The 17,384-nt window shown below is 38.9% G+C and overlaps 1 protein-coding gene across 1 annotated transcript in view; it reads right to left on the reverse strand.

The window, feature by feature from the left end:
• Positions 1–17,384, reverse strand: part of TRAPPC3L (trafficking protein particle complex subunit 3L) — a 53,605-nt gene that overhangs the window by 21,368 nt on the left and 14,853 nt on the right. Inside the window, exons 4-5 of the mRNA XM_031680125.2 lie at positions 16,657–16,754; positions 13,742–13,841 (exon numbers count right to left, since the gene is read on the reverse strand). Of these exons, the coding sequence (XP_031535985.1) occupies positions 13,742–13,841; positions 16,657–16,754 (198 nt within the window). The remainder of the gene's footprint in view (positions 1–13,741; positions 13,842–16,656; positions 16,755–17,384) is intronic.

The raw sequence follows: 17,384 nt of genomic DNA on the forward strand, positions 1-17,384 counted from the left end.
TGAAGTAAAGCAGTTAAAGAAATATATAGTTACAAATATACAGTTACAAACTAGTGTTTGATCAATTTCCATGTTCTTTGGAGTGGAGGTCCTAGAAGACACAGCTTCTCTCCCTACCTTCCCCCAAGACATAAGCTAGTTTTCCCAACCACTGGTGGGTTTTGTTTCAGTCAAGACTTTCCTTGATTATCTCTCTCCACTCTTTTCCACTTTTTTTCAATGACATTTTATTTTATTTGAAACACTTAAAGGAGATAAAATAAGTGGTAATTCTGGAAGAATTGGACTCAGGGACTGGGAGTAGCAGCCCTCACATGCCACATCGTGCCTACAGCCATCACCTGAGAGCATCAAGGAACACAAAACCCTTGCTCTGAAGGAGTGATGCTAATTAAGATCGCCTAGGCAGCATTTAATAAGTTCTGATGCCTGGGCCTTATTCCCAGAGACTACGATCTAACTGGTCAAAATGGGGGCATGGGCATCAGGATTTTGTAGGGGGAAAGCTCTGAGTGATTCTATGGAGCAGTAAGGATTGACAACCATTACCCTGGGGCAGAGCCAGCCTGGACAAGATCCTACTTCTAACACCAACTAAGAGTCACACTAAGCAGGGATGACCCAGAGCGTGGCTGGGCTTCCCAGTGTCTCTGAATCCTTAGGCACTGACAGATCTTGCTTTAGCCTTTGGGATTTTTGTTTCTCAGAATACTTCCTCAACAGTTTTCATCTCCTGGTAAGGAATTTCATTGTAAGTAGTTACATGAACAAAATGCTCCCAACAGTATTGCTATTTTCAATCCACACACTTAGGATTGTTTCATAAGTCAGTCTCTCGTGCATGTCATCCAAATAAGTTAAGCAATAGAAATAAAACCAAGAATCTCCAATGGAAACTTAGAACAGCCTAGATTTTCATGTACTGAGATACCTGGAAGGTTGAAATAGTCTCCTGGAACATCTTTGGTAATAGTGCTGAGGAAATGAGACGCCTAGATAAAGCCAGGTTTCCTGTGAGACCTGGTCATAAGCAGAAGTGGAAGATGGGCATTCTTAGGTAAGGGGAGATAACTTGCAGAATTTAATGAAAATTGAGCCTTAAGAGGTATTTTTCTCTGTGACTAAAGAAAAATAATGTTACACAAATGGAGTCATAATAAACGTTTAAGGGTATCTTTCCTGCAGGTGCCTTACCTCTCTACTGTAAATCTGCCCTAAGTAATGGGTGTGGTCTTCTGGGTTGTACCTAGTTAGTCTGCAGAAGCCACAGACCTTGTGGTTATGCACACAAGCTTTTCCACAAAAGAAAACTTCCTCTACTTTTCTTCTTTCACCCCTCCCAGAAGTACAAAGGGGAATAGATCAAATTTGTGGGTGTTTATATAAGGCCGTTCTTGCCTACTCAGAGGGGAGAATTTAGCCTAAATGGTTGTTTGTTTAAACAAGTTTCTCATTTTAAATGATTCGTGTGTCATATTTCTGGATCAAATAATAAGAATTTTGAAAAAGTTTTATGTGCTCCTTTTACTGATAATATTCATAATTTTTTTTTAAATATTGTGAACTTTCAGACTATAAAGGGGTTTTTCTTTCTATTTTTTTCCACTCCCATCTTCCCTGCTTAAAAATGTTAATAAGTAGGAAAATGGCCTGACATTCAGCTAACTGTGAGGCCAGCCTCCTCAGGAATGCTGTGTGGTGCTGTGCTGCGACTTCCGTGGAATTCAATCCCTGTCTATCAAGGGCTCCCACTTATTTTAATTTCATACGTTGGAAAAAGTCAGGCAATTCAACGCGCCCCTACCACTAAACTGTGAGTTAGGCTTTGAAAAATAGTAATAACGAAGAAAGGTGTTAGATTTAGGCTTAATCTGATTAGCCTCCACTGTTTGGTTGAAGGATGAAAGGAGGCAATGATCTTAGGAAGATGCTGGCAATGAGGCCCGGACGATGCTTCAGCCCTGGGACTCGCCCCTGCCTGCTCTGCGCTGACAACCCCTCTCTGACCTGGTCTCCAGTCGCCACCCGGCTGGTTGTGAACCTGACCCTCCGGGTCTGCCCAGACCCTTCGGATTAACGGCCAAGCGTGCCACTTGGCTTCGCTCCACCCTTTCAGCTCCCTACACAGGTCACAAGTGTCGAATGCCTGGCTCCCAAATGCAACCTAGACTCTTAAGGGCTCTACCATTCCAGGACCCTTTTCCCACTTCAATCTTTTGGGTGCGGGTGGGAAGCCCGTACCATAATGGTAGAGTCTCAAACATCTGTTCACGAATTATTCTAATGTAAAACACTGGCAAGATGCCTAAACATTTTAGGATGGGGGCGGGGTGGTCTTTGTAACTAACAGAGTCACAGCAGTCGGCTGTCTGATGGAGGGGAGATGAGTGGGAGCCACCCTGCACCCTCTCCCCCTTCCCACCCTGCAGTGTGGGGATTCCTGGCAGGTTATCTTGATACAGCTTTGAGTTGCCTGAGGCGGAGTAGACTTCAGCTGAGTGGAGGTTGGTCTCCACTAGTGTGTGTGGGGGGAGCACAGAACGGGGAGGCTGAGCCAGGGCATGTTACCATCTGGTGCTGCGGCCCACTCGGCGGGGGTCGTCGTGTGCTCCCAGCCCCGAGGCAGTGAAGGCACCACGAACGAGCTACCTTTTGAGAGGAACATCACAGCAAATACCAGTCCTCCACCGTAGGGAGAGATTTCAGCAAAGGGCAAGCATCGCCCAGCAATAAAAATGTCCCAAGTCTCCCTCCGTTTTATGCCGTTCAGTCTGCATTTCTTGGGCTTCCCCTTAAAGTAAGTTGTGCACAAGAGGAAGGTGTGGGTGTGGGTGTGGGTGTGGGTGGGTGTGTGTGTGCGCACTGTCGGGGGAGGGTGTGGGAATGGAGGCAACTTTAAAACTGATTTAAATTTTCATCCTGGTACAAGAAAAAAAAATGTTCAAAGAACAGAAAAGAGCCTCCGCATTTTGTGCGCCAATTATGACGTCAACACAGTCTGCGTGTCGTGCGTGGTACTGGGTGCAGTCTATTTAGGCTTATGCTCACAACTGTGAAATATGGTGACTTCTAGGGAAAGTATCTCTTTTAAAAATGTGCACTGTGAGACACTGAGAATCAGAAAAAAAAAAGGAGAGAAAGTAAAACACAGAAGCATAAGGAACAAAACTGTTTGCTTTGTCTTGTTCTTAAGAAAAAAGAAAACAAAACAAAACCCTTAAGATACAGTGATGTCTGTGACTTGAAAAGTGGTTCAAGTTCATTTCACCTGGGCTGTTTTCCTATTCACATTAAAAAAAAAATCAGGTCATCTCTGGTAACATTCTCTGAAAAAACACAAAATGCCAAGAGAAAGAACTGCGAAAGATTTAGAAAAAGAGAAACAAAAGTCCCATAGGATTAGAGGACCCAAACAAACTCGTTTTTTCTTTTTATAACAAACTTTTATGATTGGTTCCTTTGTAAGAAATTCAAAAGAAAAACTTAATATTATCTGTTGTAGTACAACATCATTTTTCTTAGGAGAATTTGGTTATCTCCCTTCTACCAAAACATCCCTCTGACTTTCCTGTTCTGAGAAATGTCTGCCCAACTCTGGCTAATGGTCTAAGATGTTTACTTTCAACTAACAATGCAGTTTCACTTGGACTGCTTCCTAGGGGAAACATTTGCTTTTTGGAAAGATTTGCTTACTTGATTATTACCTGCAAAATGCATAACAATGATAATTCTCTACTTCAATACCTTATAGTTAGCATGCTAAACGGAGCCAGCTACACTATTCTGTACAGGGATTTTAGCCTCTGGACCACAGGAAAACAAACACCAACGTCAGTAAGATGAATAAAGTGAGCAGAAGTTTCATGGGTATAGTAAGGCCTATCAATTACTGCTACTGATACTAACTACTACATAAAAAATAGACAACAAGGACCTACTGTACAGCACAGGGAACTAGCTGCAATATCTTACAACAACTTATAATAGAAAAGAATTAGAAAAAGAATATACATGTGTGTACATGAATCACTATGCTGTACACCAGAAATTAACACAACATTGTAAATCAACTATCCTTCAATAAAAAAAAGTCATGCCAAAAATAAAATACTGCTACTAATTTCCTAGAAAGGAAGAACAAAGTCTTTGCCAATTATTTTACCCCAGTTTGGGAAATCTCAGGATGTTTTTCATACCCAAATCCTCTTCCTGAGGGGTTCCCTATGATGGCCATGCTCTGTGTCTCGTTACCCTGTTGTTTGGCCACAGGTAATGGACTAGGATGGGCATCTAAGAGCATAGATGGTCAGTCCATAGTCTGGCTATGGGCCTGGAAGTAGCTTAGCATGAAAGCTCTACCCAGAGGAGGGGTAGGGATTGACTGCACAGGCTACAGACTCTCTTTTTGGGAATATGAATATGAGACACACAGAGAGAGTCACAGTTTGGGTGATGTGGCAGAAGACAAAAAAATACCTGGAGAAAAGACAGTAAGCAGAAATCACGAGGCAGCAAAAACTGGGAGGCAGCAGAATTACTGAGGTGAAGAGAAGATAAAGAAGAGAAGAAAGCTATTAATACGTAGCTGCAAGAGCATGATAATCAGAGAGTGGTTGAGTCCCCAAAGTAGCCCAAGACAGACGTAAGGAACCATAAATGTCACCTGCTGGGATTACAAGATGCAGTGAATTTCTGTTCTTCCGTGAGGTACAGCTGTTGTGTCCCAGAACGTCCTTACAATAACCCCCTTTGACCTGCATAATCCAAATGCGAGCAACATAAAGGAGTCTACCTAACACAATTTGGCTCCATGGTAAGTTTCAGGATACATTTCAAATATTTTCCATAATAAATAAAAATGACATTTAAACAATCAAGTTTGTCTCTAGCTTCTCTTAATAATAAAACTTACCATAAGTGTGTTTGGAAAGCATGAGATATATTTTTGTGTAACTAAGGAGATGTTCTTTAGATCTCAGACCAGAGAAAGGTACAATTGTATTTTCTATTTGCCCTCATAATAAGCTGGAAGAGATACGTGCCTACTAAGTCAGTTAAGTGAAGTATATTATCTGATGATTTGATTATCTATTTAACGTTTGCATTTTGTAATCAGAGTTGACATCAGTGTAGCAAGAATGAATCTTCCTCTTCTCCTGAAACTGTCTACACTCATATAAGTCATGGAAAAAAATAAACGTTTCAATAAAATTATCAAGATGAATTCACTGTCTGTTATTTAATGATGGTCAGTTATTTTCCTGTCCAGGGTCCTATTGTAGTTCAAATCTTATTATTGCTGATTTGTTATTGTGAGCAACCGGACACTTTCGGAGCATTGGATTTTTCACTGTAGTAAATATTGCTTGAAATAAGGGGATTTTGCAGGTAGTGAGAATGAGGTGAGAGGGGAAGGGGCAGGAGTCTTTGCTTTGGAGATGAGTGTGGACCACTGCCCTCTTCTGGACAGAACAGGAGGAGCGACAGTGTGTCGATGTTTAAAAATCTTCAAATATTTTCTAAATTCACTTCAACAATGTTTAATGAATGTCTACAATGTGCTGGTTTGTCGTGGCACGGTGGGCCACACCCCAGGAATGCCTGAAATTTTTCCTCCCTTTGAAAAGCTTACAGACGTGATGGGGAGATGAAATTTCCCAGAAATGAACTATAACTTCACAGGATAATGATATGTCCCAGAAATGAACTATAACTTAACTGGATAATACAAGAAAGTATTAAGTCAAATTTTATGTGTATTTTTGTAACTCGAGAAAATTTTATATTATTTCCGTTCTTCTTCTTAAAACATTTTTGCTTCACATGGATGGAGGATAGAAATACATACAAAAGAAGCTGGTCAGCAGCAAATTCTTGGAAGAGCAACAGGCACAAAACACATTGCATGTGTTGTATGTCTCAGAGTGACTGAAACACTCAACTAAAACGCAGACTTACGTTGCTCTATTTTCATAATAAAGATGTTCTCAGCAAGGTTGATCATGAGTTCCCTTACCTTTCTAAGATTGTCCTGCTATGTTCACTTACTCATTTTGACTCTGCAAGTCCTGCCTCCCGCAATGCAAAGTACGTTTCACCTTTTGGCCCATGAAGACCTACGGACATTCCAGAAAATGAACCTGGCTTCTGTAAAGCCTATGAGATGCTGATACAGAAAAGGAGTCAGCCTCACGAACCTGCTATACCTTTCACTGGGTGGCAGCTGATGCTCTATCTGCCTTTGTGTCTTGCGTCTCCCTTCCTTGGACTTCCAGAGAAGCGAGCATAAGTTATTGGCCAGCTGTATTCCAGGGTTTTTGGCCCACAATGTCATTTAGTAGCACTTATGATAGTAATAAAATAGAGCAGATTTAATAGTTGTGTAGGAGAGAACATATATTTTGTTATAGAGAAATTCATAGGAAAAAAATAGTGTACAGAGAACTATATTCAATTGCTTGTAATACCATATAGTGGAAAAGAATCTGAAAAGAAAAAATACATATATACGTATGTGTATAACTGAATTGCTTTGTTCTATACTTGAAACTAACATTGTAAATCAACTATACTTCAATAAAAAAATAAAATAAAAAAACCAAACAAAAACCAACCAACCAAACAAAAGAAGCAGTGGCTATATTTCATAAATTTCAGTGTTCAACAGGAAGTCTTTATTTCAGAAGAAAAATTTTCATATAGAAAATTGTGGTTTCAGTCTATTCTGCATTTCAGTTGCAGGGTGTTGGTCCCACCCTGCTAAGCTGCACTTAGAGGCGAGACTAGTTCCTGTGTGGGCAAGCAGTTTGGGTGGGGTCAAACGTAAGGCCATGGAAGTGAAAAGTGGCCCTAGAAATATAAGGAACAGTCACAGTGGCTCATGCCTCTGTGCTGGTTGTCGGATTATTGCCTCTCGGCTCCAAACCCACTCTTCACTGCCTGGCTTGTGATGCTGGAGGTAGATCTTACACACATGGCTCCTTTGCCAGGAGAAGATTGTGTAGGGACACAGCTGGAGGAAGAGACTTCCTTGATTTCCTCCTGTCGGATATGGTGACTGGCAGTGCATGGGACACCCAGTGGCACTCACTTCCCAGCTGGCTGGTTCCAGCCCATGGTTCCCTCCCTGCCAGCCTCGGCCCACTTACACCCCTGTGGGGGTTTCCTGTTTACGATTTTGATCCTTAATTCCCTGCCCACCAGTCTCAGCCGGGCAACCAAGAGGCCTTTTCTCCCATCCATGGGCTATAAGCATAGGTCTCCGAAGATATTTGAACTCCAGCCCTGGGAAGAGGGCCCGCTTCAAAATGTGTTCCTCCTTTGGGTATTCTCTCTCAGCACTACAGTATTCTTTAGCACATTTTTCCTTTCTTAGTAGCCTGTGCCTTGTAAATAATTAATTATGTTTTATATTAAACCTTTCTTGTTGAAATGATTATGTGGTTTCTGTCTCCTGAGTAGCCCCTCACTAATTCACCTTCCAAGCTGTGGCACACCCCTCAGAAAATGTCTAATAAAGTTAGATTTGGATGTCCCTGCTGAAAAATTAAATCAGTGCTTCTGGGTACAGATCTGTATTGGAAATTGCAATTCTGTGGCTGTGGAGCTGCCACCATTCTAAAGTGACTCCAGAGGGTTAGGCTTCAAAATATTTGAATTACTTGAGTAGAATCAGCCTTGGCAGCTTTGTGAATTCAGATCAGAAGCAGGATAAAAGAAACATGACCAGCAAATACAATTTGCTGGAATCCCGTACAGACTCAACCCTAATCTTAAACAGACCACTTTATTGAAATAAAAATGATTTATTACGTGGGAAAAAAAATCCCTCTGCCATTTAGATTCCTCTCTGGACTATATTCCTGAATCTTTTGCCTTGGAATTAATGTTTATAACATCCTCCATTTAGATTTTCTTTCCTGCTTTTAGGCATCTTCATTTATATTGTCTCCTATGAACATTTTCTTTCAATTATTTCACTGATTTTGTATCACTCACCAGGAAAAAAATCATTGCTCACATCATTTAATTATAGTAAAATTTCAACTTATTCTATTAAAAGGAAAAGATCTCATTTTTGCTTTCCAGAATTTTCAACAAGCACAGTATACTGGGTTCTAATTTTTTAACCTAAGAATCAGAATTTCAAGTTTTAGGGTTTTTTTTTTCTGTTTTTAATATATTTTATATCATATTTTTCTCTGTTTAAAAACTTCACGTTCTAGTGACACCACCAATGATCTGATGTTTATACTGAAAACTGATAAATTTCCTGTCTACCCCTTGGAGCACCCATCATAATGACATTGACCTGACGGTAAAAAGCTTTCCCAGCTTTGATCAACAGAGCTTGTACCCGACCAAGCAGTTGTAAACACTGTCAGTAACTGGCAGGAATGGCAGCTCTAAGGGATGCTTTGGAAGCTACAACCAACACACTGAGCTATTTACGATTATAACTCTGTGTCCAGAGTTTAGCTCGGGAAAGCAACACTTAAAATCAGAACTACCAGTGAAAGAGGTCTCATCTGGCAGATAAGGAAATCGAGGTTTGGACAGGATAAATGACTTGCTCAGGGTCACACATCGGGAATGTGGCTGAGCAGCATGTGGACTCAGATTTTAATCTCTACTACATTAGACTTGATTAGACTATTGCTCTGAATCTGATGAGGATCAGAGCTCCTCCTGTTTAAATTACTTTTAAAAGGTAACATTATGATAATGCTCGTCAAGCCTACGCTTTTGGATAATCTTGACTTAAATGATCAAGTTTAGCTCTAATTAGCTTCTCCTAATAATAAAACTTTTATCATAAATGTGTTTGGAAACCAAGAAATATATTTTTGTGTAACTAAGGAGGTTGTTTTTTTTAGACCTTAGACCAGAGAGAAATACGATTGTATTTTCTACTTGCTCTTACAATAAATAAAGAGATTTATGCCTGTTAAGTTATGGTTCAACTCTCTAATATTTCATTACTACAATTAAAATCAGCTATGGTAACTGTACTGCAAAATCCACATTCTCATTTTTGATCAGAACAATGATTATAATAAGAGAAAATCTTCAAAGGTATATTTTTAAAAAACAATTTTTGGAAAAAGCACTGGAATAAGGTGAGAAGAGTTAAATTCTAACTTGACTTTCTACTATGTGTGGTGACATCATCTAAATCTCACTGACATCATCAGTAAAATGGGGTTAATGACAGATGCCCTTTTCACTTCACAGGGCTCTGGTAATGGAAAAATAGATAATAGGTGGGAATTACTTTGAGCTTTTCTGAAGAAAGGCTCTGTATTACTCACGTTTCTAAATACCATATGCTGCAACATATCATGTTATGATGCTGCTGACAATCTGTATAAAATGTCTTATTTAAAATCTGAAGTTGTGCTTTCAGGCAATAACCACAAAAAGTGGACTTGTATATGACAGAATCACATTTAAAAATGGATACATTTTAATGTTGCAGGAAGATGACTTTAGAAATAGCCTATCTTTTTTTTATGTAAAATGTAAGGCTGGCAAATATTTATTGGATGAGTGAGGTTGCTTTTCATCCCAGTAGATGGCGCAATTTCAGGTCCAAAGCCTGTCAAAAGAATTTGTTATAAGCCTAGTGGTAGAGTGACCGTCTGTCTGCATTTTGGAAAAGGCAAAATGAGGAAAACAAGAGAGAGGGGAATGTTATTAATGCCTGAAGTCACATAGCTGAACCCTTTCAGAGGCAGAGGAGGGCAGGCAGGGCATAAAGTCAGGAGACCTTTCCTCCCGCAGTCTTTCACTGACGAGCACTTGGGAGTCACTTCACTCAAATGGGCATATGTTTCCTCATCTAGTCAGCCCCCTTCAGATACATCCTCTTTCTCTGTTTCCCTCTCTTTCCTTCTCGAACCAGGACAGTGATCATGAGTTCTGTGGAAGCCACGGTATGTAGGTATACAGTAGGCACTGGGGAAGGATGGTAATGGTGTTCTGTGTAAGTGCGTGGTCTCACAGGGCAGCCAAACAAAAGTCACACCGTGGGGGTCTGTCCTGATTCTGCTGTGCTCCTCGCGCAGCGTGTGACTCTGCAAACTTCCTCTGGCCTTGCCCCACTTCTCCACAACATACAGCTCTGGTTCATTATACACCTGAGTCCTCTGAGGAGAGTTTACAGGCATTAATGACATAATGCCGCCGAAGGCCAGACCTTCTAATGAAAGCTACTAATTATAAGCAAAGCGTCAGTGGGTGAGTGTGTAACTAGAGTCTGACCTGTCATCTATGTGAAAATGCTCCTGAACTGGGTGACATCATTTTGCTGGAGAAGTGAAAATGCTTAAGAGGGAAGCAGTCAGGCCTTTGAAGGAAAGTGCAAAGGCCAGCAAGACAACCCCTCTGCCCAAGAGAAGGGCGAGGGTGACAGAACGTTCTCTTCACCAGTAAGAAAAGTCTTGTATAAGAGTGTGAGTGGATCTGGGTCTTTTCCCCGTTCACGGACAATAGGAGGAGCAGACAATTCACATGACATCAGAAAAGTCAAAACGATACGAAAACTTTAGAAAAAAAGATATTTGGAAAGTGGATGCTGTAACATGTTCTTTACACCAAGCAGACCTGTTTCTTTTAAGCTTCTTTTTATTGTGATAAGTAGCATGAGATCTACCCTTCTGACACATTTTTAAGTGCACATTATTGTTAACTATAGGGACACTGCTGTACCATAAACTTCCAGGGCCCATTCACCTTGCTGGACTGAAACTTTATGCCTGCTGATTAGTAACTTTCCATGTCCCCTCCCCACCCAGGCCTTGACAACCGTCATTCCACTCTGTGAGTCTCTGAATTTGACTATTTCAAGTACCTCACATGGGTGGAATCATGCAGTATTTGTCATTCTGTGACTGGCTTCAACCATGTTGTTGCCTATTGCAGGATTTTCTTCTTTTTAAAGACTGGGTAATATGCCATTGTATGTGTAGACCACATTTTCTTTATCTAGTCATCTGTTGACTAAGTTTTAGGTTGTTTTCACATCTTGGCTACAGTGAACAGTGCTATGTTGAATATCTAGGAGTGCTTATATCTTCTCAAGATCCTGATTTTCTTTTGGATAAATATCCATAAGTGGGATTGGTAGATCATATGGTAATTCTATTTTTAACTTTTTGAGGAACTTCCTGACTCTTTCCCGCAGTGGCTGCACCAATTTACAATCCCACCAGCAGTGGGATTCCATTTCTCCATTTCCCCAGCAACAATTCTGTTTTTCTCTAATGGCCATATTGAAAACTGTGAGGTGATATCTTATTGTGGTTTTGGTTAGCATTTCCCTGATGATTAGTGACTTTGAGCATTTTTTCGTATATCTGTGGGCCATTTGTATTTCTTCTTTGGAGAAATGTCTATTTAAACTCTTAACCTATTTCTTAATCAGGTTATTAGTTTTTCCTTAACTAGACTTATAGGGTTCCTTATATATTTTGGAGATTAACTCCTTATCAGATCAATGGTTTGCAGATGTTTTCTCCCATTCAATAGGTTGCCTTTTCACTCTGTTGTTTATTGTGCAGATGCTTTCTATTTTGTTGCAATCTCATTTGTTTATTTTATTTTTATTGCCTGTGCTTTTGGTGTCGTATCTATGAAATCACTGCCAAGACCAATGTCATGAAGCTTTCCCCCTACAGTTTGGGGTCTTATGTTTAAGTTTTTAATCCATTTGAGTTGATTTTTGTGTCTGGCGTGAGACAAGGGTCCAAGTCCATTCTTGTGCATATTTTCTTAGCACCATTTGTTGATGAGACTATCCTTTCCCCATTGGCAGACTCAGTGGTGAAAATGTCCTCTAAGATCAGGAGCAGCTAAGAACGCCTACCCTCGTCACTTCTACTCAACACAGAGCTGGAAGTCCAGGCCAGAGCAATTAGGCAAGAAAAAGAAAACCCATCCGAACTGGAAAGGAAGAAGCATAATTATCTCTTTTCGCACATGATGTGATCTTAGATATGGAAAACCCTAAAGAATACACACGCGAGCGTGCGTGCGCACACACACACACACACACACTGTTAGAACTGATAAATGATTTCAGCAGTCTTGCAGGACACAAAGTCAGAATACAAAATCAGTCATGTTTCTTTACACTAACAGTGAACTACTCCCTTCCCCACCAAAACCCCCAAACAATTCCATTTACAAGAACATCAAAAATGGATAACATTCTGAGGAATAAACTTAACTAAGGAGGTGAAAGGCTTGTATACTGAAAACTACAAAATGCTGATGAAAGAAACGAAATAAGATATGAAAAAAATAGCATGTCATTCCATATTCATGAATTGGAAGACTTACTATTGTTAAAATGTCCATACCACTCAAAGTGATATACTGATGCAGTACAATCCTTATCAAAATCCCAATGGCATTTTAACACAACCACCTACATTTGTATACTTCAAACATCTGCTTTCCATTAAAACAAAGATTATTCTTGTAGTATTGCCCATAGAATTAGTTTAGTGAAAAGTTATTTCATTTTTCAAACTACTGCTTCAGAATCTCAGTTATATTCTATATCTATACAAGAATATACTCCTTAGTTACATTAAATATGGAAAGAGAATTTTTAAACTTGTTTATGATGTAGTAAACTTATTACACTAGGACTGGAAGACCTGGATTTCACTCTCAACTACATGATTCACTAGCCATGAAATATCAAAAGTAATAATAACAATAAGTGAGAAAAATCTTTCACTTGGATTGCATTTTTGAATGTACAAAATTTCCTTCCCCATAGTATTCAACTTTTATCATATTCTTTCTGGGACTCAGTTTTCTTATCTGGAAAATGGGAATAATAACTCTTACTCTGCCTACTTCACAGAGCTACTGTAAGAATGAAAGACAAAAAATATGTACAACTGCATGTAGAATCATAAGGCATTATGTAGTAATAGTTCTACATAGTGCATGGGAAGGGTCAGTATTTCAATGTATAATAATATTGAAGATCAGGAGAGAAAAGAAGAATGAGACTGGCTTAACTGGTCAGTTGTGAGAGGCTGGAGGCAGTATACTGGACCCCATAAATATCTCATGGTCATGCATGACTCTTAGGTTTCCCACAAATGAACAACACTAGGTTGATAACCACAGGTAAGCAGGTTAAATGAATTCCACCTAAAGATGCATTTCCCAATTTTATCTTATATCTAAGAAATTCAAGCTGGTGCTGGATGATTCAAAGTTGCTTCTCTCATGTAAGAGCTGTGAAAGTTCTTAGAGCACAGATAGTTACAGGAAGCTTAACTCTTCTCTGGGGAAAACATTGCTCCAGGAATGAAATGGCTACAACAATATTCTCTGAGATAACCAAAGATTACCTCCTTTCATGAGCTAGAAATAATGATACAAAGAAATCGGTTTGGGGTATGCATGTTACAAGGTTGTCTTTCATAACCCCTTCTGTTTGCCTTCTCAAAACATTTTTCCCAGGGTGGGACATACATTCCACACACACCACGTGGTCAGAAAAATCAATAGACATTTAAAAGCTTGGAAGCATTTATCTCTGTTCACAGTAGCTTTATCTCTGGGCTGAAATAAAATGCTTTTCATTCAGAATCTCCTGTCTTAGCACCTAAAAACGGTTACAGATGGAACTTGTTCAATCAGAGCAGAAAACCACCAAACTCAGGACAAATCAGAGATTTCTGAAACATATTGCCAGAGCTAAAAGTGCATTTACCTGGGCAATTATGTCTGTAATTTCTGAATAACTATGGCATCTTCTCACACATGACCGAGCCAGAAAGTCTTCTATCAGCCGTGTTCCAATACCGTATCCCCTGTAAAGGAAGGAAAGAGTGTGCTCTGAAAATATGTGAGTAATCAGTAAAGTCTATCACTGTTTACGAATGGATTCATCTGTTTAGCACTTGCACAAACAAATGACAAAGTAAACCTAACTTGAAAATTCAAGTGGAGACTTGGCACTTGTTATGTGTCCCACAGACCACAGAAGCAGAGAACAACCTACCCAGGAAATATTAACTAGTCTCCTACAAGCAGAAAACATCTGAGGAGTCAAGGCTGACCCAAACTTGACAGTGTAAATTAAAGTTAAAGGAGATAGGCGCTTGTAGCCTAGTGTTTCCCAGTGGCAACTAACTTTCTCATCATTAGCTGTTGTCAGAAACAGAATGAGGTTCTGGCTAACTTGTTGTCTACTACAGGTGTGCTACCTGGATGCTCGTTTTTCTCTTGGCGTAGTTATCATGGTAGGAGAGCAGGCATGTCTGGGATGCACTCTCGAAAGAGGGAAAGAAGGAAATGGATAAATCAATTTTTGTTGCCAGTGCAAGTTTCAGCCATTAGAATGCTGAAGTTTGGTGAAAACGAAAACAAAATAGCGAAGTTCAGAAAATTCATTTTTTATTCCAGGGAAACTGAATCAGTGGAACTTGGGAGGAGGTCTTTGTATTATGTGTTAGCTCCACCCCACAGCAAACAGCTTGAGTAGCACTCAAAGTACAATTCTGAAAGCATTGTATTGAGATGTGACAACATAAAGGAGCAGACACCTTTACAAGGCAGCTAAGAACTTTCAGTCTAGTCAAGGAAATAAGACCTTGATGGCGGAAATAAAAAGACTGCTTTTGCCAAATCACTGGCATAAAATTGGTCTTTTAATCTCACAGCCACATGTACTTGTGAAACAATTTGAATGGAGCAACAGAAGGCCCAACAAGATAAAAGACACCACAATTTGGAAGGGCAGTGTTTGATTCATAGGGTCTAAAGTGGTGAGTGGAGGGATATTTGGTGACCCAGGGAACGGGGGGAGATGGATGTCAGAGTACTTATTAATTTACTAAATCTATGAGATTATTCAATAATATTTCTGAGTGGATAGAAATATTCAATTGAGCTTACTTGCCTTTCACGAAAGACACTTTGTGAGTCTAGCCAGAAAGTTCACACTGAAAACCTTTTAAAGAACAGAACGTATACTTTATAGAAATAGTTGCACCAGGATTAAAAAAAATGTTTCCAGTGTTTTATAATTATTATGCATATCTGTAGGCTCGGCCCCTGGGAACGGTGATGGGAAGGCAGAATTTTGTGGTCAGTGCAATATATATGCATAAACACGCACACATATATATCTTGCTTTGTTCAAAGGGTATGTTTCTGCAAAGTAGATTTGTATCTATCAAATTAAAAATGTAAGATGCTCTCAGCAGAAGCTATTAAAGAACTCCAAATGTAAATTATTGTTTTTCTTAAGACAAAGCTTTTCTACAGCCTCTCAAAATATATTCTTTACCTAATTATTTCATTCGTATTTGCTAAAATGTGAACCCAAGTAACTAACCAAAGGGTTTTTTTTTTCAGTCAAATAAATGATTCTTTTCATTTTATGCTGCTGTTCCACAAAGCCATGCAAATTTAACCTAACATAAATAAAATAATGTAACTTCTGAAAATGCTTTATCACATGTTTAAGAGTGACCTAAATATAAAATGGCTTAAGAAGCTCCCACTGTTACAGACAGTTTAACTGAGGAAATACCCCTGGCTAAGAAGAAATGAAAAAAAAAGAAAAAAAGAAAAAAGAAAAACAGAAAAAAAAAGGTATGTGAACCAAAATAAAAATAAATATAGGACAATGAAAAATAACTTTCCAGTAAAAAAGGATAAACATATAGAAAGAGAGGAAACCAAGGGTTTTAAAAAAAATCTTTCAAGCTTTCCTCAATGTTGTCTTTTTTCTGTATTCCAATTGAGAATACAATGAAACTTTTTAAAAAGCTATAAAACGCTTAACTAAGCTGAATTTTCTCTTCAACCTGTCTGACTAGTACAGGTACAAATCTTCTAACTAGTACAAGTTTTCCAGGTATTGCTCTGTTAAAGTCCTTTTCAGGACCCATAATTAAGATATTCAAAATACACTGGCAGATATTTTATTTTTAGGAGGTAATATGATGATCATACAATTTTTCTGAAAACTAAAGGCTGAGTTTGTACAGGAGAAATGTCCATAAATAAAGGAAAATGGGCTTTATTTTAAAAGGAAGGAACGGGTTTCTCCATTTAATATAATTTTAAGTAAAGCATAGTAATAGTAAAAGTGTTCAAATAATAAACACACTTTGCAGGAAACAGTAAATCTACCTTCTTCCCATAATCCCTTGCCTCCCGGTTTTCTCGGGCAATTACCATTAGTATTTTTTTCTTGTTTTCATATCCTTCCAGAGATGGTCCATGCTTGTGTAAGCTTGTGTTTACATTGGAAGAAACTGTGTTAGAACAGAAGACCTCCGAAAAGAATCAAATTTGATGATCCACCATATTGTTTAAAGAAAACTTCAGTTTTACCACATCCTTTGCTTATAGGCGACTAGCAAAGAAATGATTTCTAATGAAAAAGAAAACACTGCATGACTGACATTCATGAAATAAAAGTCCCTTCCTATTACTTTATATTTTATGGCAACCCAAATGGCAGTTGTCAGAAATTTAAGATGTGATTCATTGAAATAGAAGAGGAGCTGGTGAAATGCAGCAAGAGAAGTGGAAAGAGGAGGGCAACACACAGAGGTTGTTAAGAAACAACTATGTTACCATGTTCCACAAGGACGGAAGACTTCTACTCACATTGTATCTAAGTATTTATTCACATCTTCATCTTTTTCATAATCCTTACAGAGCTGGGCAACCAGAGCTCCATAGGTGAGGACAAAGAGATCTTTGTTCTGAGGAAAAAGGGATAGTTTTATGTTATAGGCAAAGTGATGAACAATATACTGCTTTTTTTTTTTTTTACAAATTTATCTAGTTGGAAGTAACCTTTGAGATCATCTGTTTATTTTTTCCACACTCCCCCCCACCTAATTACTACAACAATTTTCAATTTTGAGAACACACTGTACCCATATTTGGATACATTGCTGACAGGCAAAGAGCAGTGAAATTTCTTAACATGAGAACATCATTCTACGCATTTGCTTGTATTATATAACTTGCAATGTATTTTTATGGAGGAAGTTTTTTAAAATACTAATTGCTGATATAAATTCTTATTGTTCCAGAATGGCCTTTGGTATATGCTGACCATGTTTTCAGTTGGAAGGAATAATTGCATGAGATGTCTCGTGAGTCTGCACAATCCATTGTGAGGGGGAGGGTATAAATCAGTGGTAGAACACAAGTTTAGCATGCACGAGGTCCTGGATTCAATCCCCAGTACCTCCATTAAAAATAAATAAGTAATCCATTTGCAGCAACATGGATGGACCTGGAGATCATTATTCTAAGTGAAGTAAGCCAGAAAGAGAAAGAAACATACCATATGATATCACTCATATGTGGAATCTAAACAAAAC

This window comes from Vicugna pacos, chromosome 8, assembly GCF_048564905.1.
Source record: "Vicugna pacos chromosome 8, VicPac4, whole genome shotgun sequence".
NCBI lineage: Eukaryota > Metazoa > Chordata > Mammalia > Artiodactyla > Camelidae > Vicugna > Vicugna pacos.